This window comes from Oryctolagus cuniculus, chromosome 3, assembly GCF_051225735.1.
Source record: "Oryctolagus cuniculus isolate XC-2025 breed Fujian yellow rabbit chromosome 3, ASM5122573v1, whole genome shotgun sequence".
Taxonomy (NCBI): domain Eukaryota; kingdom Metazoa; phylum Chordata; class Mammalia; order Lagomorpha; family Leporidae; genus Oryctolagus; species Oryctolagus cuniculus.
In genome coordinates this window covers 100,553,123-100,580,469 of record NC_142869.1, presented here as the reverse complement: position 1 = coordinate 100,580,469, position 27,347 = coordinate 100,553,123, and the positions used below count along the sequence as shown (strand labels likewise).

The 27,347-nt window shown below is 36.6% G+C and overlaps 2 protein-coding genes across 8 annotated transcripts in view; both read right to left on the bottom strand.

Annotated features, from left to right (window-relative positions):
- The window catches only part of LRP1B (LDL receptor related protein 1B), a 2,138,546-nt gene that overhangs the window by 1,972,261 nt on the left and 138,938 nt on the right, over positions 1 to 27,347 (bottom strand). The window lies entirely within an intron of this gene.
- On the bottom strand, positions 900 to 10,929 carry LOC149127442 (uncharacterized). 4 transcript variants are annotated; one of them, XM_089328741.1, is made up of 4 exons: positions 10,757 to 10,915; positions 9,649 to 9,746; positions 9,116 to 9,200; positions 900 to 1,035 (listed from the first exon to the last, which is right to left on the bottom strand). In XM_089328741.1, the coding sequence occupies exons 1-4, from the start codon at positions 10,842 to 10,844 to the stop codon at positions 1,028 to 1,030; spliced, it is 279 nt and encodes a 92-aa protein (XP_089184867.1). In that variant the 5' UTR covers positions 10,845 to 10,915; the 3' UTR covers positions 900 to 1,027. The 4 variants fall into 4 exon arrangements, with proteins under 4 accessions (XP_089184867.1, XP_089184864.1, XP_089184866.1 ...); XM_089328738.1 differs by lacking the exon at positions 900 to 1,035 and adding an exon at positions 2,230 to 2,515 and having other exon boundaries at positions 10,757 to 10,929; XM_089328740.1 differs by lacking the exon at positions 900 to 1,035 and adding an exon at positions 7,796 to 7,988 and having other exon boundaries at positions 10,757 to 10,914.

The following is a 27,347-nucleotide window of genomic DNA, read 5'->3' as shown; positions in this document are numbered from 1 at the left end:
GCTTATGGTGTAGAGTCAATAAACCATTCTGGAAATCAACTCTCAGGTCTCTCTTTGAAATAAAACAATACAAAATAAAGACCTGACATCAGATATGATATATTAGAAAACAGCTCTGCCAAACCCAAACATTACAAAAAAGGGAAATAGAATCTTTTGCAATGTAAGCTAGAGGATGGCGTCTGGTGCAAAGTTTAAGTAGCTACCTGGGACATACACATCTCAAATCAGAGTGCCTGGTACAAGTGCTGGCTACTCTGTGATTCAGAAACAGCAGGTGATGATTCCAGTACTTGGAGTCCTGCCACCCACATGGAATATCCATACTGAGTTATGGGCTCCTGGTTTGGACCTGGCCCAGCACTGGCTGTTACAGACATTTAGGGAATAAACCAGCAGATGGAAGGACTCACACTCTTTCTCTCTCTCTCTCTTCCTTTCTCCCTGATCTATGCTTTTCAAACAAGCATAAAAAAGAAAAATTTAATGCAAGTTAAAAAGATAAAATAGACAATACTTAAAAAGTTTTGCTTTGCTTTTTACAAATTATTTTTCTTTGTGTTGTGCCTATTCTTTTTATTTAATCACTGAGGAATTTTGTACAGAATAGATTAAAACAATTAGTAACATATTTAGAGAGACTGTTACATGACTATTAAATTCTATATAATCTAAAGGGAAGAGTCTATTCATTTACTTTATTTATGAGTAACATTTATTAACCATCACCATGTGTCTTAGACAAGAGCAATATTGGAATTTGTAGAAAAGGCCAAAGTGCTTCTAATTTAGATAGATATGACTGGTCCTTGATTATGGTTCCATCTAACTAGAGTTTACCTATAAGCCCTGGAGAACCACTTTCCTTCTTGGTATGAGTTTCTTGTTTTCAAAATTACCTTCACTTATCTCATAGGAAGTCTCTCTTACAATCTTCTGTAGAGCTGAAAGTACTGGCAATGGTGTTCCTTAGCTGGTGCTGCATAGTTGTAGCAGTTCAATTTTCCTTGATTATCATCATATAATTTCACACAGCTATATTAGGGGACATGAAAAAGTTTATGGAAAATGGTGTTAAATATGGATTTATTTTTATGCAGAATATTTTGAAATCCATGCACAGGAAGGGTCTTCAAAAGTTCACGGAAAACATGTGGTGTGAACTATGCTTGAATTTCAAAAATGTTTGCAGAGGGTCAGACATGTGTTATAATAGTTAAGACACCATCCCAAATGCCTCGGTTCAAGTCCGACCTTGGCTCCATTCTGGACTGCACCTTCCTGCTAATGAACATCCGAGGAGGCAGCACAGGACGTTAGGTCCCTGCTATCACATGGGAGGTCTGGCTGAGTTCCAGGCTCCTGGCTTTGGTCTGGTCTGGCCCCAGCTCTCGGAGGAATTTGCTAAGTGAACAAATTCCCTCTCTCTGTCTCCCCTCTCCCTCTGCTTTTTATATATATTAGATAATGTGTATAAGTGAAATTGACATGCTGTAATTTGATTATTAGTTATAACTACTGTACATATTACTGCAGAATACTAGATTTTCTGCTTTTTACTTCAGGGGTTCTGTTTAGAGGAGCATTGATTCTGTGCTTCTAAAGCAAACTCAAAGTATCTATCATGCAGCTGGCACTGTGGCATAGTAGGCTAAGCCTCCAGCATCTCATACAGACACCAGTCCTGGCTGCTCCTCCTAGCTCTCGTATGGCCTGGGAAAGCAGCGGATGATGGCCCAAGTGCTTGTGCCCTGCACACATATGGGCGACCTGGAAGAAACTCCTGGCTCCTGGCTTTGGATCTGCCCAGCTCTGGCTATTATGGCCATCTGGGGAGTGAATCAGCAGATGGAAGACCTTCCTTCTGTCTCTCCCTCTCTCTGGCTTTAACTCTGCCTCTCAAAGAAACAAAAAGTATGCTATGACAAAAAATTAAAAGGAAAAAAAAGAGGAAGGAAGGATAAAAGTATTGTATTCTTGGAATCATATCTATGAAATTCACAAAATCTGTTCACTGTATATTAATAAATTTAAAAATGTGATTAAAAAGATTTTGAACTGCGTGTAGTGATGCCCAAACACAATTACAAAAGACTACGATCCATACTTTAAAGCATTATTATGACCAATCAAACATTTAACTAGGTTATGCATGATTGTGGGTTTTTTTGTTTTTTATTCTGATACTCATATAAAACTGTGACAGATCTGAATCATGTAGAGTATCACGGTTATAGTGTGGGAATATGTGGAGGGAAGACATCCCTAAGAAAGGAAAACAAGTTTCCAAGAACCCTTCTCTCTAGTGATAAGTATGAAAGTTCAGTACTTGTTAAATACACTTATCAGAGGGGCCGGTGCTGTGGTGAAGCCAGTAAAGCCACCACCTGCAGTGCCGAATCCCGTATGGGTGCTGGTTCCAGTTCAGGCTGTTCCACTTCCCATCCAGCTCTCTGCTGTGTCCTGGGAATGTAGTGGATAGTGGAGAGTGGTCCAGGTCCTTGGGATGCCGCACCTATATGGGAGACCCAAAAGCAGCTCCTGGCTCCTGGCTTCAGATCAGCACACCCTGGCTATTGCAGCCTTTTGGGGAGTGAACCAGCAGATGGGAGACCTCTCTCTCTCTTTCTCTCTCTCTCTCTCTGCCTCTGCCTCCATATAACTCAGTTGTTCAAATAAATAAATATATCTTTAAAAAAGAAAGAAAGAAAAGCACTTATTGGAATATAGACAGATAGAGATTGAAAACATTCTAAAGATTTCAACTAATGAAGTAGGTAAGACGGTCAATACCAATTTCCTGTTAATTTTAACATCTTTCTGGCCTCAAGTTCACAATTACTCTTCAACTGGGATGGGAGTAGTATAGTCTAAAATCTATATTTTCTGCTTTGAATGATTCATCTTAATGAAGCTAGATATAGAAATAAGATATTACTCTTTTGGTGAGGTATTTAGATAATGGCTTGAATTTTGTTAACTGACTGCTAGATCAAAGTATATGAACAAAGTTCACTGCCAGTGAAGTGAGCTCATTTAGGATGGTGTCTTAACTATTACACCACATGTTTAACAGACGCTGCTCATGCTTTTAGCCCAGAGAGAACTGCAATCCAACTAGTCAAGATGACAACCCTCCAGACTCTCTGAGTGACACTTCCATTCACCCTTTGGCTATCTCCACATAAAACTAGGTACAGAGAGATCTGGTAACCTGGAGCCACAAAAAAGAACTAATCTGTATGCTCAGGGCCTAAACAGAGAAAGCTCTTGTTAGATGCAGAAATATTTATGTCATGTCTTCACAATGGTAGATAAAGTAACGCCAGAGAAATTTGGCTTTGCACATGAAAATGATCAGCAATATTTAGGCACTTACTCATTTTCAACCAAATAATTTTTTTCATAAGAATGCCTACCATTATTGTTGATTTTTTTATATTTTCATTTTGTTGTTATTGTTGTTGTACCTGTGTATTTCTTTTTAATTTTTGGTTGTTGTAGAGGCCCTAAGATGGCCTCCACTGTCCCACTTCTTGTTATCCATAATCTTGTGTAATGCTGTCCCATTGATTGTGACTTGACTTGCTAAAAAGAATAGAGTATAACACAAATGAATGAATGTTACTTCTCTGAGCAGGTCATACGTGGTAACTTTTCTCTTGATTGCAGAATTATAGATAATTTTAATTTTCTATTTTTAACATTTCTATTTTTTAAAATTTGTAAAATAATACTAAGCTTATTAAAGGAAAGCTTATTAAAATAAATTTATATGTTTATTAAAATAATTTATAAATGAACAAATATGATTTTTGAACCAAAATAAATATATATTAATTTTTTTTAACTTTTTGAAGTACTCTTCTATTAACATTACTCTTTAAAATAAAATAACTCAATCACAAATGTGCTATCAAATTTTGAGATTCTCCTGAATTTTGGGGTACTTTCTTATTACTAACATAGCAGCTTCGTAATTATCCAATGTTAATAAGTGTCTATTTAATGCATATTTCTATCAGAATCCTTCATATATAATATAGATGTACATATTATATATAATGTATGTGTTAAAAATTTCATCAATCAGTAATTGTGATGCTCTGATTTTCTTCAAAATGTTACAGTTCTGTAATAATGCTTTGCAATACTTGCTTTTCCACAACAGAGTAACCAAACATATTTCATTCTTTCTTTCTTTTTGGACGCCCCCTTCTGAACATTCTCCCCATTTTGTTGGGGAAAAAAAAACACAAAAAGACAATAGATCAGACGAGATCGGGCGCATTCAGGGTGGTATGGCCGTAGACAAAATCAACTATTGGGATTGCGTCAAATTGAGAAGTTTCTGTACTGCAAAAGAAACAGTCAGGAGAGTGAAGAGACAACCGACAGAATGGGAAAATATATTTGCAAACTATGCAACAGATAAAGGGTTAATAACCAGAATCTACAAAGAGATCAAGAAATGCCACAAAAACAAAACAAACAACCCACTTAAGAGATGGGCCAAGGATCTCAATAGACATTTTTCAAAAGAGGAAATCCAAATAGCCAACAGGCACATGAAAAAATGTTCAAGGTCACTAGCAATCAGGGAAATGCAAATCAAAACCACAATGAGGTTTCACCTCACCCCAGTTAGAATGGCTCACATACAGAAATCTACCAACAACAGATGCTGGCGAGGATGTGGGGAAAAAGGGATACTAACCCACTGTTGGTGGGAATGCAAACTGGTCAAGCCACTTTGGAAGTCAGTCTGGAGATTCCTCAGAAACCTGAAGATAACCCTACTGTTCGACCCAGCCATCCCACTCATTGGAATTTACCCAAAGGAATTTAAATTGGCAAACAAAAAAGCGGTCTGCAGCCTAATGTTTATTGCAGCTCAATTCACAATAGCTAAGACCTGGAACCAACCTAAATGCCCATCAACAGTAGACTGGATAAAGAAATTATGGGATATGTACTCTTTAGAATACTATACAGCAGTAAGAAACAACGAAATCCAGTCATTTGCAACAAAATGGAGGAATCTGGAACACATCATGCTGAGTGAAATAAGCCAGTCCCAAAGGAACAAATACCATATGTTCTCCCTGATCGGTGACAACTGACTGAACACAAAAAAGGAAACCTGTTGAAGTGAAATGGACACTATGGGAAATGGTGACTTGATCAGCATAGCCCTGACTGTTAATGAACAACTTAATACATTATCCCTCTTAGTAGTTTTTTTGTCTGTTCTACTTAATATGACTGGTTTAATTCTGTAATTAATACACAGTTATTCTTAAGTGTTAAAATTTAACTGAAATGTGATCCCTGTTAAACATAAGAGTGGGAATAAGAGAGGGAAGAGATGTACATTTGGGACATGCTCAAGCTGACTTGCCCCAAATGGTAGAGTTAGAAACATACCAGGGGACTCCAATTTAATCCCATCAAGGTGGCATGTACCAATGCCATCTCACTAGTCCAAGTGATCAATTTCAGTTCACAATTGATCATAATGAAAGGACTAAGAGTCAAAGAGAGCACATAAACAAGTCTAGTACCAGCTAATACTAACAGATAGAATAAATAAAGGGAAGAGTGATCCAACATGGGAAGTGAGATACACAGCAGACTCATAGAATGGCAGATGTCCTAAACAGCACTCTGGCCTCAGAATCAGCCCTAAAGACATTTGGATCTGGCTGAAAAGCCCATGAGAGTATTTCAGGCATGGAAAGCCAAGACACTCTGGCAAAAAAAACAAACAAACAAACAAACACCTAAATGAAAGATCTCTGTGAGTGAGATCCCAGTGGAAAGAACAGGTCTTCAAAGAAGGAGGTACCTTTCTCTGAAGAGAGGAGAGAACCTCCACTTTGACTATGACCTTGTCTAAACAAGATAAGAGTCGGAGAACTCAAGGGGCTTCCATAGCCTTGGAAACTCATGACTGGTGCATAGGGAGATTACTGATGCCATAAACAGGAGTGTCAATTGGTAAAGTCAACAACAGGAGTCACTGTGCACTTACTCCTCATGTAGGATCTCTGTCCTTAATGTGCTGTACATTGAGACTTAATGCTATAACGAGTACTCAAACAGTATATTTCACTTTGTGTTTCTATGGGGGTGCAAACTGTTGAAATCTTTACTTAATGTATACTAAACTGATCTTCTGTAAAAAAAAAAAAAAAAGAAGAAGAAATTATCAATTCCCAACTTGACTCTCACTGGGATTAAACATGACAATAGGTCTGATCTGATTTCATCATCATTTAAAAAATCATCTATTATTTTTCACTTTATGTTTCTGTATGGGAGCAAACTGTTGAAATCTTTACTTAATGTATGCTAAACTGATCTTCTGTATATAAAGAGAATCGAAAATGAATCCTCATGTGAATGGAAGGGGAGAGGGAGTGGGAAAGGGGAGGGTTGTGGGTGGGAGGGACGGTATGGGGGGGAAGCCATTGTAATCCATAAGCCGTACTTTGGAAATTTATGTTCATTAAATAAAATTTAAAAAAAAAGACAATAGATCATTTGGGTTTTTCCTTTTGTATCAGTTTTCTGTGTCAAGTATACAAAAGTGAGTCATGAAATAATTCAATATCAGAGAAAGAAGACAGTTAAATGTCAACACTCATATGAATAAAAGAAAAACTCATTATGAAGCACTATGATATAGATTTGGGAAAAATGTATAAGTAATATGTAAGTAAGTCTGTACTTGTATTTCTTTTTCTTTTAAGTTAATTTATCTTCATCTAGCAATTATCTAAATTTTCGCAGACATACGAAAGTAATAATCAATTTATAAATTGTAAGACATTTTATCTTCAGATTTATGTATGGAATTAAATCTATTGACTACATGCTTACAATTTCCCTTGAATGCTGTAATTCTTTGATTCCTTAAAACTGTGAATAGCCACTGATTCTTCAAGCACTACAGGTTCCAATTTCAACCTGTTTTCAAGTTCTATTCTATAATCTAGATAACATAAGACAATCCTTCACCAACTGAAGTTAAACAAATTTTCCCAGCTATGTTTCAACAATTATAAGTATTCATAAAATTTATAACTAGGTCTAGTAATCATACTGTCCACTAATAAAGAAGTACAGAAGGGCAACAAACTGACTTGAATTTTAAATACCATCAAAAGAAAGTTGATCTTAAATGCTCTAAGTGAAAGGAAATGAAATCAACATATGAAAGAGTTATCTGTATCCCCATGTTTATTGTAGCTCAATTTAAAATAGCTAAGATGTGGAATCAAACCAGATGTCCATCAACTGAAAACTGGATAAAGAAATTATGATATATATACAATACGGGATACTAAACAATGGTAAAAAAAAAAAAGAGAAAAAAGAAATCCTGTCATTTGCAACAAAATGGATGCAACTAGAAACCATTATACTTTGTGAAATAGCCATTCCCAAAATACAAATACCTAATACTAATAGAGTATCTAAAAGGTAATGTATAGAAGTAAAATTGACATTTTGAGATGTGATGCTTTTGAGTAGCCCATGTCTTGACAATGGAGGAACAGTGTTTTATTTTTTTCCATACTATTTGTTGAACTCTAAATGTAGGATTAATCTTATGAGTATAAAGTTAACTGAAAATAGATCTTTGTAAAAAATAAGAATGGGAATAGGAGAGGGAAGAGGAAGAAGGGTTGGAGTGCCAGTGGGAGTGAGGGTAGGGTTGGAAGAATAATAACTATGTTCCTTAATTTGTATATATAAAATGCCATGGAGTTTACATACCTTTAATAAAAAGTTTCTAGTTAAAAAAAGATTATGCATACATGAAATATTTCTGTACATTGGAGGTAAAAGGGGTATCTTTGACTTTTAAAATGTAATTTGCATCGGTCATTTTGCTCAAACTGAATTTTAAGTTGCAATTTCTGGGTTTCTCATTTGTTGCAAAAGTCCTTATCTTTGGCACAAAGGAATTGATAGCTCTCCTTAAAACATAAGAGAAAAACAGCTAAATTAGTGTTTAAATACAGCAGGCTATACTTCAGACTATCCTTGTCACACATTCAGAGCTAAATAATCTATTAGGAGTGATAAGTTTGTGGTTAAGAAAAACAATAATTTTTAAGCCAAAAACCAAAATTTTCTTAAAGTATACATTTTAATAATTAATAGTGGCATATATATATATATTTATGTGTGTATTGTATTAAATTGGCTGTCATTCTTTCATACTCATTAGATTTTTACTAAAAAATCCATTTAATAACAGCACATTTCAGACCAAAATTGTCCATAATTTTCTCTATCAGTATAATTGTACTTAAAGTTAAGACAGGATCTTTCAATGTTACATTTAAACAATCAATTGCACACCTTAGTGGTCCTTCAGGGATTTGTTGCATGCACCCTGTTCAACTTTTGTTTGATATTTTAATTTTCAGAGTTGTTATGGATTGCAGAGAATTGGGCTCCCTGACTCAGGCAGACATTGAAACTTCAGAGTTTTATGTTAATTTCTGATCCATAAAGGGTGGGGACTTGATCTAATTATGGCAGCTGGGAGGTGTGCAGGTCTTTGGGTTACTGGGTGCTTGCCCTTAGAAGATAGCTCTTGTGAGAATGTTGGTTATCTGAGCCAAGTGTGGCTTAGCTTTTCTCTGCTTCCTGACTCACAGCGTAATCTTTCTTCTGTGAGAGCTCCGCCATAGCCAGCCTCAACCAGACCCCAGACTACAGGGGCTGCCTGAGCCTGACTGTGAATTTACAACCTGTAAGCCACAAAAAAAACAAACAAACAAACAAAAAAATCCTTTAAAACAGCCTCCTCTCAGGTATTTTAATTAAAGGAACCACAAGCTGACTAACACAAGGGTGAATATTCTAGATGCCTCATGACATCTTTATGAAGCTACATATTATTTTATTCATCTGTATTCAATTACTCTCCTGGAAAACGTAACTTCATCTTCCTTTAACACTTAGTAACAAATGCAATCTTTTACTCTCACATTATTTTTAGAGACCTTTGGTCATTATTTAAATGCACGTGTTAAGAAAATATTTACTCTCTGAACTTTTCCTATCAATTATGATTTTTAAAAAACAAACTTACCTGATCTTTTAATAGAATGTGTCCTCTTTATTCCTCCAGCATCTATTATTCCACTCACACTTAGGTCCAGCTTATTGTGATCACCCTTAACATAGGAAATGCAATGTCTTGTTATTATCAATAATTGGCAACAATCTTTTGCCCTGTGCCAATTCTTGTATAAGAGATTTCAATTACCTTAATGGAGGCAGACATATATTTTTGTAGGTCAAAAAGAGTTCAATATAAGCATGTTCAAATATTTCAGCTTAACACACACACACACACACACACACACTTACGTTTATACAAGTCTGCAATACACTACATAACTAGTCTATTTATAATTTAAGATAAAATCACTCTATGCTTAGTGGTCTGTAGATATCAGCTTTAGTCATCTATCTCAATAAATATTCTGCTCCCCTTTTACAGTTAAGGGAACAGAGTTAGAGAGTTTATATTGCTTTACTAAAATCACACAGGTAGAGACAATCAGAGAGAAGATGCAAAATCAGGTTGACTACTGAAAAACCTATGGTTTTCTACTGTACCTTGCTTCTCTGTAAATGGTAGTCATTCAACAATGACCTCCTATTATTTGATTCTTTGTACTGCTCACCCGAAACTTTAGGGATCACTTCTAGAAAAACTGAGAAAAAAATACAAGAAACAGAAGAGCGGTATTACATATTTATGCATTTATATTAATTCAGCCTCTCACGATGGATGATTTCATCATCTCAGGGGAATATTTTGAATGGGAACTGTAGACTGAATGAATTGGGAAGATGAGAACTCAAGGAAGAAGCAAGCAATTATGTAAGCACCAATTCAGTGCATTAATGCCCCACCTTGCCCCATTTGTAAGAATAGATCATTTTTTGAAAGGCCTGACTTTTTGACCCAGGAGAAAAAAACTCAGAAAAAAAATGAGTACAGTGGTTTAAGTAAAATTTTACTTAACATTTGTAGGATTCAATATCTTAGTTTGTTGAAAACTTATATAAAGAATGAAAAGAAACATCATCCTTATGGAACATCTGTGGTGCCCCACATATGCACTTGAAGCATTTGGTCATGGACTTTGCTCATTGAAAGCTTGCAGGTTGCCTAGAAATGAGTATTGACTGTGAAATGATGACCTGATAGGGTTGAAGCTATTAATTTACTTTGTCACTTGCTCACGGTGACAGAGGATTCTGGCTTGATGTTTTAGCTATGTCCATTTTCTCTTCTTTTTCCTCCAGGCCATACTATGCAATGATAAAATTCAGCACTTGGGGCATTATAGTGCTCAGAAAACTATCAAAGAAGCTTTAATTGCTAAGGAGAGTTTTTGCTGACAGCATCCTAAATCGTTGTTGGAGTCTCAGCAAGTACCAGCACTGAGATCAAACAGCACATTTTACTTGGCTAGCACTGCCGAATGGCTGAATTTTCCAGACAAATTAATTAATCTTTTTAATAAAAGTCATATTTTTATTCTACTTTGTTAAATCAACTGGTTCCCTTTCATAAAAACTGAAACCATGCTAGAAATTCAGGCAAAAGGAATTTTAGTAGAGAAGACTGGTAGCACTGGTGATGGAAAGGATTAAAGGGTGTAGAGCAGAAGGGGCACAGGGCAGGGATAGCAATAGTTAAACACGGACTAGTTACCCAAAGACCAGAGATCTGCCACTGTTCCAGGACCATGCGCCAGTACCTGCTGCCAGACTCCTGGAGTTACAGGTGCTCTATTTCCCATGACTATTAGAAACAACTGTGGCCCCTAAGCAGGAACCCAGGAGCCTACATTGTCTTCAAGGAAGTTCAAATCACCTGGCAATGGACCAAAGTCTTAAACCACTCCCCGCTGCTCTTCATTTGCTACCACTGGGAGCTCTACCAGGAGCAAAAAAAAAAAAAAAAAAGGAAAAAAAAAAAAAAGATTGGCTTCTTTCTTCCACCTTCCAGTCTCCTACTAGTGATAGCCACCAGATGAGATTCAGAACAATTTATTTTATTATTCTTTTTGTTTGTTTAAAAATAAAAACACTGAATGATTCATAGAGATTAAGTCCACCAAGTGCCTGTGGCAGTGATTTGTCCAATATATAGCTACACACTAAATGTCACTCCTGTAGGTCTTGGTAAAATCAGTTTATATTTTCTTGCCTTCTGAAGGAAAAGTAACGGAATACAATATAATTTTCTTTTGATAACTCAAGGATAATTTCAGGATGCCACTGTTTACACAGGAGAACATTTGCCGTCAGTGACTTCGGAGATGCAGAACAATGCTTATCCCAATGTTAATGATTCCACAGTGTTATGATTTTAAGGTCCATGTTCTGTGCTCTTTTTTTTTTTTTTCTTTTTCTTAATCTTCTGTCTTGTGAACAATAACTGCAAGTATTGTCAGCATAAATCCATTTAATAATATGCTTATTGTGCTCATAATTTTTAAAACTGATATATTGTGTGTCAAGAACCAAGTTAGCAAATTTTCTTCAGTCAGATTTTACAAGGGAAAATCTAAATGAAATCCTGAGTGGTAGTCTGTAATTGTTTCCCTCCTGAGCAACCTGTGTGAGCATATCTGTTCACAGACTCCTTTTATCTATTCTGCTTTCCTCTATTTTCCAGAGAGTTGTGATTGTTTGCTGAGTACCCTCCAGGCAGTTAAGATGTTAATGTAATATTGGCCAGTGAGACACAACACGCTAATTTTGTGAATGGCCCAAGGTGCATTCTGAATGATTCATCTCTTAATAAAAACGATTTCATAATTGAGATAAACAAATCCTTTCTCTCAATGAACAAAATGATGGATTCTTTTGGAAATTTCCAAGTCTTTTGTGCTTTGTGTACTATTTTTAAAAGCTTGTACAACTAGGGAATTGCGCAAAGTATCTCCATGCATTGTTTTTAGATCTTACATTAAATTTAAATGTGTAGGAAGATATGTGTGAGCCTATCTAACTACAAACCTGTCTGCCCAACTATGTTTATATATAATTTGTTGGAGAAGAACAGAGAACACAAAAGACTGAGCAGAAAAACCTGAGGATATATTTAATGGGAATTAGGTTTCCAGGTATCATAAAGGAAAGCTTGACATATCCCTCTGTTGCCTAATAGCAAACAATTAACTGTCCAAATATAAAGGTGATACATCATTTTTATGCATCCTTCCTATACTTCTGTGAATGAGAAGTGTTTGGATCTTTGTGCCTTTAGCATCTTATACCCATACTTAAGGAATGAGCCCCAAGGAATAATGATTGAAATTACACTTTCTTAAGTATGCAACTGCCTTTCTCAAGCTCCTGTCTCTGATTATTATGAAAGTCAAAAGGACATTATTGTACATACACATCAGCAAGTCCAAGAGTCACATGGGCCAGAATCTCATAGTCAATGAGTGACAAAGTTGGGACAAAATATCTCAAATTTCCAGGAATACAAATGTTTGAAAATTCATGGAATGTTATAACTGGGACAAGCATAATAAAAACAATAACATATCTCATTATGATAGCACATCAATTTCCTGTTGCTGCTACTAAAGAACCTTAAAACAAAACAAATATATTTTCTACAATATAAGTAGTCTGAATCAAGGGGTCTCTAGTGCTGGGTTCTTCTGGAGGCCCTAGGGGAAAACCTATTTCCTTGCCTTTTCAGACTTCATCCTGCTCCCAATTTTCCCTTACTCACAGCCCCTATCCACTTTCCAAGCCAGGAATGACACACTGAGTGCTTCTTTCTTAGTGTCATTCTATACACATCCTTCTTCCCACCTCCTCCTGGTTCTCAATCTTGTGCTTCTCTCTTCTAGGTTTAGTGGCCCCTGTGAGTATATTGGGCCCAAGTGATAATTCTACTATTTTAAGGTAAGTTAAATGGCAAACTTAATGCCAACTGTGGCCTTCATTTTCCTATTCCTTTTTTTTTAATTTTATTTTATAGATGATGACATTTCTTTTTTTTTTAACTTTTATTTAATGAATATAAATTTCCAAAGTACGGCTTATGGATTACAATGGCTTCCCCCCATTACATCTCTCCCACCCGCATCCCTCCCCTTTCCCACTCCCTCTCCCCTTCCATTCACATGAGGATTTTTTGAAAGACAAAGTTACAGAGATAGGTAGAGTCAGAGAGAGAGGACTTCCGTCCACTGGTTCACTCCCCAGATGGCTGCAATGGCCAGAGCTGTGCCAAACCGAAGCCAGGAGATTCTTCTGGGTCTCCCACATGGGTGCAGGAACCCAAGGACTTGGGCCATCTTCTACTGCTTTCCCAGGCCATAGCAGAGAGCTGGATCAGAAGAGGAGCAGCCAGAACTAGAACTGGCACCCATATGGGATGCCAGAACTTCAGGCCAGGGCTTTAACCCACTGTGCCACATTGCCAGCCCCTTTCCTATTCCTTTTTTTTTTTTTTTTCTGACAGGCAGAGTTGGACAGTGAGAGAGAGAGAGAGAGAGAGAAAGGTCTTCCTTCCGTTGGTTCACCCCCCAAATGGCCGCTACGGCAGGCGCACTACGCTGATCTGAAACCAGGAGTCAAGTGCTTCCTCCTGGTCTCCCATGTGGGTGCAGGGCCCAAGCATTTGGGCCATCCTCCACTGCCTTCCTGGGCCACAGCAGAGAGCTGGACTGGAAGAGCAGCAACCGGGACAGAACCAGTACCCCAACCAGGACTAGAACCCATGGTGCCGGCGCCGCAGGTGGAGGATTAGCTTAGTGAGCCGCAGTGCTGGCCAACTATTCCTTTTAACTGATGTACCTACAGGCCATCTTGATTAGGATATGAACATTTTGGGGAGGCTATAATTCTCCATATAATAGTCAATAAATGAAATAATACATAAAAGAATACTGCAGAGCTTATGGAAAAATGGAAATGAAAAGATAAATATGTTTTGGTTCAAAACACCTGGAAATCCATGCAAACAAGGTGTCTTCAATGAAAATGATTATTATGAAAAAAACTATGTGTAGATGTTTACTTTCATATCAATGTTCCTATAGTTTCAATTACTTCTCGTAAGACCCATACCACGGAGGAAGTAGTTTCTTCATTTTTTAATAAAGGAAAGCATATCTTATAAATTTTAATTTTTATTCATAGAAACATTAAGAACTATAAATATAATGCTCTAGAATTGTTTAAGGATTGTAGATAATTAACTGAAATAAAAAGGAAACTTGCAAGTGTTTATTGGGGAAACCCATAAAAACACAGAAAGAACACGTGGAAAAAAGTGTTAGTTTTGTAAAAAGAAGGAAAAAGGATATTAATGATCTCAAGCCCATAAGAAATTATAAAATTATAAATGAATTCTACTTTAAAAAGCTTTATTTCTTATCTCACGTCTCTGAGACTTAAAAGTAGTTATCAATGAGTGAATCAATGCTGACCTGTTTGTGAATTAGATCATATAATTGTTCTATTTGCAAACTATCTCCTCAGCGCTCCCTAATGTCATTTACCTACTCTGAGTCTCCCAAGTCAGTAAAAGAAGCTAATACAGGCATCCCATATAGGGCACTGGTTCGAGTCCTGGCTGCTCCACCTCCAATTCATCTCTTTGCTGTGACCTGGGAAAGCAGTGGAAGATGGCCCAAGTCCTTGGGCCCCTGTACCCATGTGGGAGACCCAGAAGAAGCTCCTGGCTTCGGATAGGTGCAGATCTGGCCATTGAGGCCAATTGGAGAGTGAAGCAGCAGATGGAAGACCTCTCTCTCTCTCTCTCTCTCTCCCTGCCTTTCCTTCTCTATGTAACTCCAACTTTCAAATAAATAAATAAATATTTAAAAAGCAGTTAATAATTTTAACCTCCTAAGGTGGCAGAATGGTAAAATGAAATAAAATAGAGAAAACAACGGGGATATTATAAACGCTCGGTATACTCTAGCACTCACTAACATTTTTCTCCTCAGTTTTATTCTCATTTGCACAGGATATAATACCATTGTCTGACAAAGACACGGAGGCGCTATGACATTGCAGTCCTCAACTCTCTAAGGATGTGTAACATACTTTTATTTAAAATTTAAAATATTTCTTGCATTAACTGGGCTCTTATTCTCCCTCCCCCTACCTCCACAAACTAACAACACAAAATAAGAAAAATAATTCATTCCAAGATTTCTCTCAAATAGTTCCTTTAAGGCTTTGAAATGTGTGCTTGGAAAATTTATTTACTACTAAATTATGAATTATTTGGAGAAATAAAGGTATATTACAGGTACCTCCAATCCTTCAGCTCCTTGCTTTTTTAATATAAACAATTTCTTCTCTTGAAAAGAGAAGCAAACGTGTATTCAATGTGCCAAATTTTACAGATTTCTTAGGGTGGATCCTGTATATAATTTGGAGATGACATTCAGGGCATACTCCAGCAGGTAGGTCACTGCCTGGGGATGGCCACACAAAGGCCAAAGACCCTAATGCACTTAGAAAACTAAGGCCCACCAAGTGAGTAACTGTTGAATAAAATTATGCTTAAAACATTTGTGAAGGCTCAATTCACTCACCAGACAATATAGGAGTTAGAGTTGCATGCTTTGCTGATACTGACTTTCTGATAGTATTTAAATCTATTATAATGGAATGTGCTCTAAAATTGTCAGAAATTTTCATTTTTCTGTGATTTAGGATTACAAATGGGACAAAATTTTTAAAGAGTATATGTTTATATAAATTATTTCTATAAATATAGCTACTTATGCAATCATTAATGAACTATAATTTTTCCTATATTAAGGACAATATAGATTATATGAGTCCATAAAATTTCAGAACTTTTGATATTACAAAAGGCTGGATTTTGTTATAAACACAAGGACTTTCAAATGACTTTACAGATAAAGCTATATAAAATTGAAAGGCCACTTCATTAATAGTGATATCTTATTTAATTTCATTGAATATCTTCTGTTTATTATAAGAAGACTTATGTGGAACATAAAGGTATTTTCCTAGTAAATTAAAGCAAGGAGCTCTTTATTTAATATAGCATTCTTATATAAGACTATCATTAGTGAAATTATATGGAGGTGGGTATTTGGCCTGGTAGTTAAGATTCCACTTGGGATGCTTGCATCCCATATTGGAGTACCTAGGTTCATGTCCCAGATAACATCCCAATTCCAACTCTTTCTAACATATACCCTTGAAGGCATCAGTGTTGGCTCAAGTTAGATTCTTCATAACCATGTGGGAGGCTTGATTTGGCTCCTGGCTCTCAACTTCTGCACAGACCAGTTCCAGGTTATTGCCAACATTTGGGAAGCACAACATGTGGGTTCTCTCCTTCTCTCTCTCTTTCTCTCTGTCTCTTCATCTCTCCTTCTCTCTTAAATAATGAAAAAATTTTAAATACATAAATCCTATGAAGTGTATGCTAGGTGTTGCACACATGTCCTGTTTTTATCAATTATAATTATTTAATTCAGTTTTCAAACTTCACTTAAAATAACTTGCTGTTATGGTCAACTGTACAAAATTTTCCCTATTTCAGAATAAAAACAACCAAATTTGTGTCTACTTTATGCCTCTGTGGTATTCTACAATAAGGCTACAGAAATTCCCAATTTAGAAATTATTATACACACACACACACACACACATGTATTTATGTGTGCTATATGATACAGTATACATTGGCAAATGTAGATGAATATTGACTATATTCACAGCTTTAATATTTATAAACTGTAGTGAAAATAATAAACAAAAATGCTTAAGGACTAACATCATGAACTTAAGGTCATGAGTTTAAGATCATGAGTTTAAGGCCATCAAGGACATAAACACACAGACTTTGTAATATAACGTGGCTCTACAAAGAAGGTATTATGTATAACTGAGGTGAAATGAATTACAGCACTGAGAACACAAGGCACTATCAGCCCCAGCAAATCATCCCTGAGTGCCCTTCCTTGCTTTATAATGCGATGATTACCTTTGAACTGTGGGCATTAATGCGAAACACCTAGAAGAATGTCCTAGAGAAATCCTATTCTCTGGCCTGAAAGTGGTCCTAAAAAAAAAGCCTCGGCACATAATTCCATTTATCCCTCCCCAAAACACGGAGGTTGTGACTACTATCACCACTTAAGGGAACAGTGAGTTCTACAAATCTTAAAGAACTATAAGAACATAAGAACCCTCAAATCCGTGGACTAAGAATAAGATGAATATGGGGCAGTTTTGATATTTTAAGTAATATACCCAATATCACAAAAGTAATAAATTGGAAAAAATAATTAAAATCAGGGTCCATGTCCCATGTCATTTCTTTGATAGTGTCAATAACAACAATGTCAAAACACTCTTATTTTGCTTTCTTTTGCCAAGAACAGTTTTAATCCCTGCACTTCCTACAGATTGATGTACGCATCGAAGACCAGTTTGTAGTAATTTTATTATTATTATTATTTTACATTGAGAAAATTGAGACAGAAAAAGGTTATAGAACTAGACATAACCACCCAAATAGTAAATGAGAAAATTAGAGTTGAAGCTAAATTTGGCTTAGCTCCCAAGACCACAGTTTTAACTGCATCTCCTGTCTGTGGGAACTACATCTGCTTAAACACAGTTCTATACTTTCCTTGTGCAGTAGGGCTGAAGCCTGCTTGTTAGCCATTCTCTAATTTAAAAGAAAAATTCAAGGTAGTAAATATTTACTGAGCATCAGATTATCAGAAGGGTGTCCTGTGAAGTGTGGGGAAGAAGCCAGTACATTGCTTGCTTTACAGGCCCTGCTTGGTAATTATTTGTTAATTGATTAGTAAGCCAGTCAATGGACAGATTGCAAAAACACCTTGTTAATTCAAATAAAGTTAAGGATAAGCTGCCACTCTGAATTAACAGAAAAAATGGTGAAATAAGTTCATATTCTTTCTCTTGAAATTCAGCAAAGCTCTTTGGGCACTTAGGTAATCTATTTACCTTTAGATGTATTAAACATTCTCTGTCCTATTTCTAAATTGTACTGGAGATGAGTCCATGATCAGGTGATGCTACCATTTAAATTTCATACCAATTTCAGTTGAAAAGGATATAAATGCATCCAAATATATTCTCAAATTAGAAATGTGAGCCCAATTTTATCAGCTTTTGACAGCTTAATATGCTGAAAATAGTGGGGTACATATTCAAAGCAGCATGCTCTAATTCATCCATGCATCTCATGTTTATTTCAATGGGAGGTGCACCATGAAATCATTATAAAACACTTACTCACCTGTGTCTACCAAAGGGGAAAGAATATTAATTGGACCCCAAAATACAAATAGTTACTTAACCTTATCCAAAAGGATGGTTTCAAATTTTGCTTAATTTGTATATTCTTATGCTTTAGTGAAAATAACACAATTAGGAATTACCTGAGAAGATTATATTAATATGAAAGATTGCACGTGTAATATGTTAAATAGTCTTTAAGTAGTCAGTATTGATCTATTAACCTATTAATATTCATTTAAGTCAATTTTAATTAGTTATAATCATATTGATTACATTCAAATAAAAGATCCAGTGGCACCAGAGTTTTCCACATCAGATGGTCTCTTTTGTTTAAAACTAATAATAATTTATCAGAATCAAACTACCTTAATGTACATTTGGTTTTTAAAATAGGTAGGATCACATCTGTAAACTAATGAGTCATAAAATCATTTATAGCTATTATCCTATAAGGATAGGTGTTTGTAGCTCTATTATTTCACTGCTTGGTATGATACCATCAATTTGAGATCTATCTAGTATAGGAGATTTACATATATCATATAATTCATTGAGGCATGCCAGGTATTTAAAACGTGCATTGCCATGCACACTTGTAAGTGGCACATTATGAAATAACATTCAGGTGGGAATTCTCTGAATCCTCTCTCACTACCTCAACCCAGTCAAGAGTCTGGTAAAAGCCAGTGTCAACTGTCCTGCTGAGAGTTCTAGTTAGTCATATAATACTTGCTAAATCTGAACCTTCAAAAGTATGTGCGCACATTGCAATGATCAGACAAATCTGAAGGAAGAGAGGGCTGTCATGTTCAACAGAGAACCAGTGTTCCTCCAGCACATTCTTTATTGGGAGGCAGTGTAACCTTTGTCTGAATTTTTCTTGACACTTGGAGAAATGATTACTTCTTTGAACTTTTGTTGCATTCTCTAATGAAAATGTGAACATGCTTATATATTTTAAAGTCCTTATAATACATTTCTTTTGCAAGCAAGTGATAGACATCTTTTATTTGGTAAAAATTCAGATAATTATAAATCATGTCAAAGCTCTCATGCATGTTTATGGATATAAAAATAGAAGCAGGTTTTAATCACTGTGTATATGAGCATGTAACATGTCATTGAAAGGCTCTAGGCATTGGCCACAGGGCAGTATGAATCAACTTGATTCTACAAAAGTTTATTGAACACTTTCCCTACGCAAGGCCCTCAGCACAATGTTAACATAAATTGCTTAATGCAATATACCAAGGCCCAAATGCCTAATCATTGTCAATAAATATACTCTATGCTCCTTGAAACCAGAAAGAAGTATATGGGGCTGAGGCATGCATTCAAATGAGCAGCAGAATTTAGAAGAAAACTGAAAAATAAAAATAAAAGAATTAGCAAAGTGATAAGTATAGCTATATCCTATAACAATATCAATTTGGGTAGCAAACTATTAATACGTTTCTGGATACTAGTTTGCTTATATTCTAAACATATCAGTATTGCCCAATTCAAAATGCAATGTAATGATTTACTAGTTTATGGTCTTTCACAAAGTTAATTATCCACCAAACCTCAATTTCCCACTCAACAAAAGGAATAATGATGCTTGGCCCTATAGCAACAGATTGCTATGGGCACTGAACTGAGTTATCTTATATAAGGCCTGGTCCACAGCTTTCTGGAGCAATTGTATATTAGTATCAGTTATGTTTGTGTTCCAAGAAGTACTAATGTTGTTGAAGGTGTTTGGACATAAAAATAAATGGCTGAAGTAAATAAGTTTATTTCTAAAACTAAATAAAATCATTACATTTTCACATAAGCTTGGACTGTGACAAGTTGAAGTCAAACAATGTGTTTTCTCGTTTAGTAAATCCCATCACTTTCAATATTCAAACTGAACTGTAAATTTCCAAGAAAAAGAGCAATTAAGTATATTCTTTTGTCCCTTTCTTTCTTTTTTTCTTTTTCATGGAGAGAGAAAGAGAGAGAAAGAGAGAGAAAGAGAGAGAAAGAGAGAGAAAGAGAGAGAAAGAGAGAGAAAGAGAGAGAAAGAGAGAGAAAGAGAAAGAGAAAGAGAAAGAGAAAGAGAAAGAGAAAGAAAGAGAGGGAGGGAGGGAGGAAGGGAGGGAGGGAGGGAGGGAGGAAGGAAGGAAGGAAGGAAGGAAGGAAGGAAGGAAGGAAGGAAGGAAGGAAGGAAGGAAGGAAGGAAGGAGAAAGAAAGAGAGAGAGAAAGAAAGAAAGAGAGAGGAATCCAAACTCATGTCTCATGTGCTGGTTCACTCCTCGAATTTTCACAATGGCCTAGGACGGACCAGACTAAAGCCAGGAACTCAATTTGGCTCTCCACTGAGGGGCAGAGGAACAGCCACCTGAGCCATCACCTGCTGCCTTCCAGAGTACATATTAGCTGGAAACTAGAATTAGGAGTCAAAGCCAGAACTAGAACCCCTACACTTTGTATCAGATGTGGATATCCCAAGAGGCTTAAATGCCTATCCAGCACGTCAGTGTTCTTAACTGATTATTTAAGTACAGAACCCCCATATCAAAGAAGCATTTGTAGCAAGAAATACTGAAAATATGATGTCAGAATTAACTGGGATATTAAGATTTCAAGTGTGTCACATGAAACATCTGTCAGGATAGTGCCTCCTTTGTTCCATCCTATAATCAGCAGCCATGAAACGAGGCACCAGATGTAAGGCATACCAAGCCTGTAGTTGTACCTTTGGTATCAGCCTCTTAATGGCATTCAGGGTTTGAGTGTGCAGATTATTTTTTTCCCAGATTTTCATCTTCCTTTTCTGGAACTTTGATGCTTCTTTGAAGAACTGACATTTAACTCTTACGACCTTAGAGTTCTGAAGCTAGGGCTTGTCAACTGTAGGTCAACTTACAGTCTCCCTTTAATGTTTTCTTAATTCTTAAAGAAACGTGCTTATGAAATAGATGTCTAGAATTACTAAGAGCTGAGTGTTTTATACTTATGTAGTCACAAGTTGCTTGCTCAAGGTCTTTGTTACAATTTAACTTTTGCCCGTACTGCAAACAATAATTCCTGTCATTGGTTCTACTGACATTTTTCTGCAAATGACAATTCAAATAATCTGGTGGCCATTGCAATACAACTTCTTTTATTTATAGATTTTAACCTACCTTCTCATTTCACTATTTTATATAGACAATGAATTTTCCAATTCATATTTACAAACTATTCTTGTTAGTGTATAATGATTCTGAATAAGTATTTTAGTCCATGTATTAAAAAATAAGGAAACAGTGGCCGGTGCTGTGGTGTAGCAGGTAAAGCTGCCGTATGTAGTGCTGGCAATACATATAGGTGATGGTTCGAGTCCTGGCTGCTCCACTTCTGATCCAGCTCTCTGCTATGGCCTGGGAAAGCAGTAGAAGATGGCCTAAGTCTTGGGCCCCTGCACCCACGTGGGAGACCTGGAAAAAGCTTCTGGCTCCTGGCTTCGGATTGGTATAGCTCTAGCCATTGTGGCCATCTAAGGAGTGATCCAGCAGATAGAAGACCTCTCTCTCTCTCTCTCTTTCTCTCACCCTCTGTCTCTGCCTTTCTATCACTCTGCCTTTCAAATAAATAAATAAATCTTTTAAAAAAATAAGGAAACTAAAGCTATGGAAAAAAACTTAAGAATTTATGATGTTCCAGGCATCAGTGCTTAATTTATTTATATCTTTCTGGGAATTCTATGTGCTAGTTGTTTTTATTGTGGACATTTATAGACAAATAAATACAAGATTAAATTACCTATGTTCACATGGCTAATAAGCATTAGAATGAGAAGTTGAACTCCAGTCATTTGATTCTAATGCCTGCATACTTAACTACTCTTCTGTGCTGTGTCTCTCTTCTATTTAACCCTAACCAGCAATTCCCCATCCTATGGCTGGCTAGCCTTACTTGCACAATAAAATGAAAAAAGTAAAAGTGTTTGAGTGGTAACTTGATCCAATTTTCTTAGGAACCTCCAAGCTAGCTTCCATCTGCTGTTTCAATAGAGTCATAATCAAAGATCAGTTAGCAAAGATGTTCATTTGCTGTAATATGGGGACAATTATGCAGAAGACAATAAGTCATGGTATGACAAAATATTATAAGTTTTTTTAAAGGTTCATTTTATTTATTTGAAATTTAAATGAGTTACAGAGAGAGAGGGAGACACAGAGAGAGAAGTATTAATGAACTAGCAGGTAGAAGATGCTAGCTCATTCTCCAAATTGCTGCAATGGCCCTGGGCTGGGCCAGGATGATTCCAGGATCCAGGAGTTTCTTCCAGGTCTCCTGTGTGGGTGCAGGTCCATCCTAGGCCATTGTAGAAATTTGGGGAGTGAACCAGCACATGAGTTTGGATCTCTCTCTCTCTTTCTCTGATTAAAAAGAAGAAAAAGAAAGGATAAAATTATGTTATTCTAAAATAAAAGTTCTAATATTTTGAGGTCAGCACTGTGGCATGTACTTGGGTCATCTCCTGTTGCTATTCCCAGGCCAATAGCAGAGAGCTGGATCAGAGGTAGAGCAGCGAAGGCATTGCAGGTAGCAGTCTAACCCACCAAGCCACTCTACATTTGTCCTATTTGTTTTATAATCTTTAAAATATATCAGTACAGCATGCATTTATGTTACATAGAAATGAACAGACATATATTGAGATATATGCTCATAATCATTAGTGTTTGGTTGTTTAGACAATCAGAAATGCTTTGATAGAGTTGAATTAGTCTGTAACATATGGTATTTTCACAACAAAGAAACTTCTATGTAATTAGAGAAAATGCACATAAAAGACAGCACAACACACCAATTATTTAACAATTATTGAGATTTTACGATTTGCCAAGCACTAACTTAAGTCTATGAGATATATCAGTGAGCAAATCAAAATTTCTTTGACAAACCTTAATTTGGGGAGCTAGGTAATACAAAACTAAGCAAAATCTGTAAGTGAATTTCAGAGCATGCAGTGAGTATTATAGAAAAAAGGGGGGGGGAGATCAGTGGAAGGAGAAATTGAGGCAGATTCCAGTAATAAATAGTAAATGATGGTCTATTATATGCCACATGAGAATTGTAAAGACACAAATAACATCTCTGTTGGAGTTTCAAGGATAGAAAATCACTATCTGGTCAAGAAAAGTAAAGAGGGAGCCATGCTAGGCAGGATTATAAAATGACCCACAATGACCCCTGTCCTGTATCGTGCTCTTCTCTTGAGTTTGGTCAAAGCCTGGAACTTACTTCTAACCAATAGACTGTGGCAAAGGTGTAGGGATTATGCATAAGTTATTAAAGTCCCTAACTGATTGATTTTACGTTACTGTTAAGCAAAGGGAATACTATTTTAGATGTGTCAGGCCTTATCCAGTCTCAGTAAAGGGTGTAGATGTAAAAGATTTGAAGTAGAAGAGATTCTGTCTTCCTTAATATCTATGAGGAAGCAAGTCTCCATGAATTCTGCAGCTGCCTGGAAATAGTTCTTCCAACAACCCAAGTGACTTGAAGCACATTCCGCCCTACTATAACCTACAGATAATGTGACCAGGCCAGAGCCTCAAGGCCTTGGTGAGCACCTTGAGCAGGGGACCCAGCTTCCTGTGCCCAGATTCCTGAGCTACAATTGTGAGCTATAAAAGTGTGTTGGGGCCAGTGCTGTGGCTCAGTAGGTTAATCCTCCACCTGTGGCGCTGGCATCCCTTATGGCCAATGGTTCTAATCCCGGCTGCTCCTCTTCTGATCCAGATCTCTGCTACGGCTTGGGAAAGCAATAGAAGATGGCCCAAGTGCTTGGGCCCCTGCACCCCGTGAGAGACACTGAAGAAGCTCCTGGCTCCTGGTTTCTGATCAGCTCAGCTCTGGCTGTTGCAGCCATTTGGGAAGGGAACCAGTGAATGGAAGATCTTTCTGTCCCTTCCTCTCACTGTCTGTAACTTTACCTTTCAAATAAATCAGTAAAATGTTCAAAAAAGTGTGTTGGATAGATAACTGTTTTCTCATAACTGGTGTACAGCAACAAAAATAATACAGAAACTATTAGGTGAAATGAGAGTCTGAATCTGATAACTTTTACTTTTAAAATATTTTTTATTTATAGAAGGTAAACAAAATTGATATTTCACATATAAAGATTTAGGAGCATAGTGATATACCATACCCTACCCTACTTCCCACCCACACTCCCACTCTCCCTCCTCCTTCCTTTCTTATTCTATAATTTTTATAATGACATACTTTCAGTTTATTTTATAATCATAAGCTTCCAATAAGTAAAGAATTGAACAAAGAGTAAGAAAAAAAAAAAAAACACTGTTCCACAACAGTATAAAGAAGAGGGCTGTAAATAATAATCAATTCTCAAAATGTCAATTTAACTCATATATATTACATTGTTTGTACTCTATCAGTTTCCACAGATCATGGGGAAACATATGGTATTTATCTTTTGGGGACTGGCTTATTCATACCATAAATTCAACTCAGTTGTGTGCAAACAGGAAAAAGTCACTTCATACTGGAGAGATGCATTTCTAGGGGCTAAAGGCTTGGGGTAAGAGCAATCCTTCCTGCCAAACAGGAAAAACAACCACCCTTCAAGTAGACGCAGCCCTGTCCCAGAGAGCATGACTTAATGACACAATTCCTGATCATTCGCTCTGCTGGCCACCTCTGCAAAACTGTTAGCAATGAGGCTGGTCAGATTTCAAAGTAATAAAAAAGAGAAGCTAAAGGAAAAACATATTCAAACTGCACTTTGGGAATATCACTGCAATGGCAAACAAACAAACAAACAAACAAACACCAACCATGCAAAAAAATGCATGAGCATGCAATAGAAGAGTGAGGTTAGAGACACAACCTAACTTTGGACTGGTACAGCATAGCATCCAAACCTGACCTCCAGGTGCTACAGCAATCTGCAACTCTGCTCAGTACATGATATTCTTTAAGTTCTCAATTGCAAGGAGATAATCCAGACTTTGTGAAAATACTCTGAGGTTTCATCAATATGGGCTGTGCTTTGGAGGCAGAAAGAGGTGGCCCGAGACCCCTGCTCTACCACATCTTATGTTGCATTTACTTTAGTGGAGCCCCAGTGTTTTCGAAGGTACATAAGCATGACAACATAACGACCACCAGATTGTCACAAAGACTCCAGAAAATAATAAATGCAAAATGATTTGCAGACCTCTCTGGAAAATAATAAGGGCTTATTTAATAATGGCTATTATTTTCTCAGGTCAAATGGCTATTAAGTAACAGAAAAAATGATTTGAAAGTTATGTCCTGCTGATACGCTAGAGACAGAGGAGATAGGAAGAAATTTACAGGAACTGAGAAAAATGCCATGGACCTGGAAGAAATATGGTAAAACAGAAGCAACCAACTACAGAAGCATGGGGAGCCAAGAAAAAAAAGATTAATCAAAGACAGATATACAATTTTAATTCTGGATGCTAAGGAGAATTATGATGCTGTTGTCAGAAACGGGGCCATTTGGAAAGGAATGACCTGAGGTTTAAAATGACTACTGTTATGAGAAATGTAATAAGATTGGAGTAGAGGAGAAGGTAGATGGAGAAAACCCATACATCCACAGTATTTAGTGCAGACCACTAGGTTAAAAAATGTGCCATAATTAATTGTATTAGGCACATTATCTAAGAAGACAGCAGATACGATTGTGTTCTGAAATAATACAAGAAGCTAACAAATAATTTTATGGAAAATTGACACTAGGCACAGTAGCATAACACTCTGGGTATTTTCAGGAAGGACAAAATTAGATTATTAAGTGCAGACAGTTTTCTCTGAAGACTTATAGATCTTGTTCTATTACCAACTGATACTTTCTACTTACTCTAATTTGCTGGCAGTAAATATAATGCATTCTGAATGGAGCAGGAAGCACCCTGGTTTTCAAATGAACGGCCTGCCTCATTTTACAATATTTAATGCAAGCCAAGTTGACTTGAAAAAGAATTTACTACTAATTATTTGATTCATGCAAGGATGTATGAAATAAAACTCTGAATAAATGTGAATCCTAGCATTATTGATTTACTTAGAGACTGTCATGTTAGACTCATTTGGTTTTATATACAGGAAATTGTTAAAAATAATTTCTCAAACTAACAAATCTATTTCAATATATGAAATGTAATGTTATTTGTACAATTGTCTGCCCTTCTTGCCTGGTTTTGTCGCAAACCTGGCAAAATTATATATCCCAAATTCAAACCATCAAAGTGGAAAGATACTGGGATTTTAGATTTTAGAGGCACCCCATGTTATTATTTTCCTTCTTTCTCTTGACCCCTCATGAAATAAACCGCATGTTTATGGTATTGCAACAAATAAAAGTTTGCTTATATAAGTGGATAGGAAAAGCAACACAACTAATGCATAATTCTGGCGCAGCTGACATCACCTTCAAAAAGCTGAGAGAAATTTTCATTACAAAACTCATTTGAAGTATTTTTTTATTTGTTTTCTTCTCCATGTTCCTATCTAAATACTTGCACTAGCAATCAAAGAAAATGGAATTGAGGACATTGCTAAAGATAAATTTCTGAGTTTGGAAACAAATAATCATTGCTTTGATCCTTGCATTTTTTAAAACAACAAACTTCTTTATTTAAAAGGGATGTGTCAGAGACAGAGAGGGAGAGAGAGGAAAAGAGAGAGGGAGAGAGAGGCAGAGGGAGAGAGGAGAGTGAGTGTCTACCTGCTGATTCATTCCCCAAATGACTACAACAGGCTAGGCTAGAACAGGCAGAAGCCAGAAGCCAGGAACTCCAGGTCTCCCATTTGAGAGGACAGGGGCCATCATCTGCTTCCTTCCTAGTAGCATTACCAGGAATTTGGATCAGAAGCAGATGGCAGGGACTCAAATTAGCATTCTATTATGGGATGTTGGCCTTGCTAACATTCACTTAATCCACTGTACCACAATGCCTGCCCCAATCCTTGCATTGCTTGGACT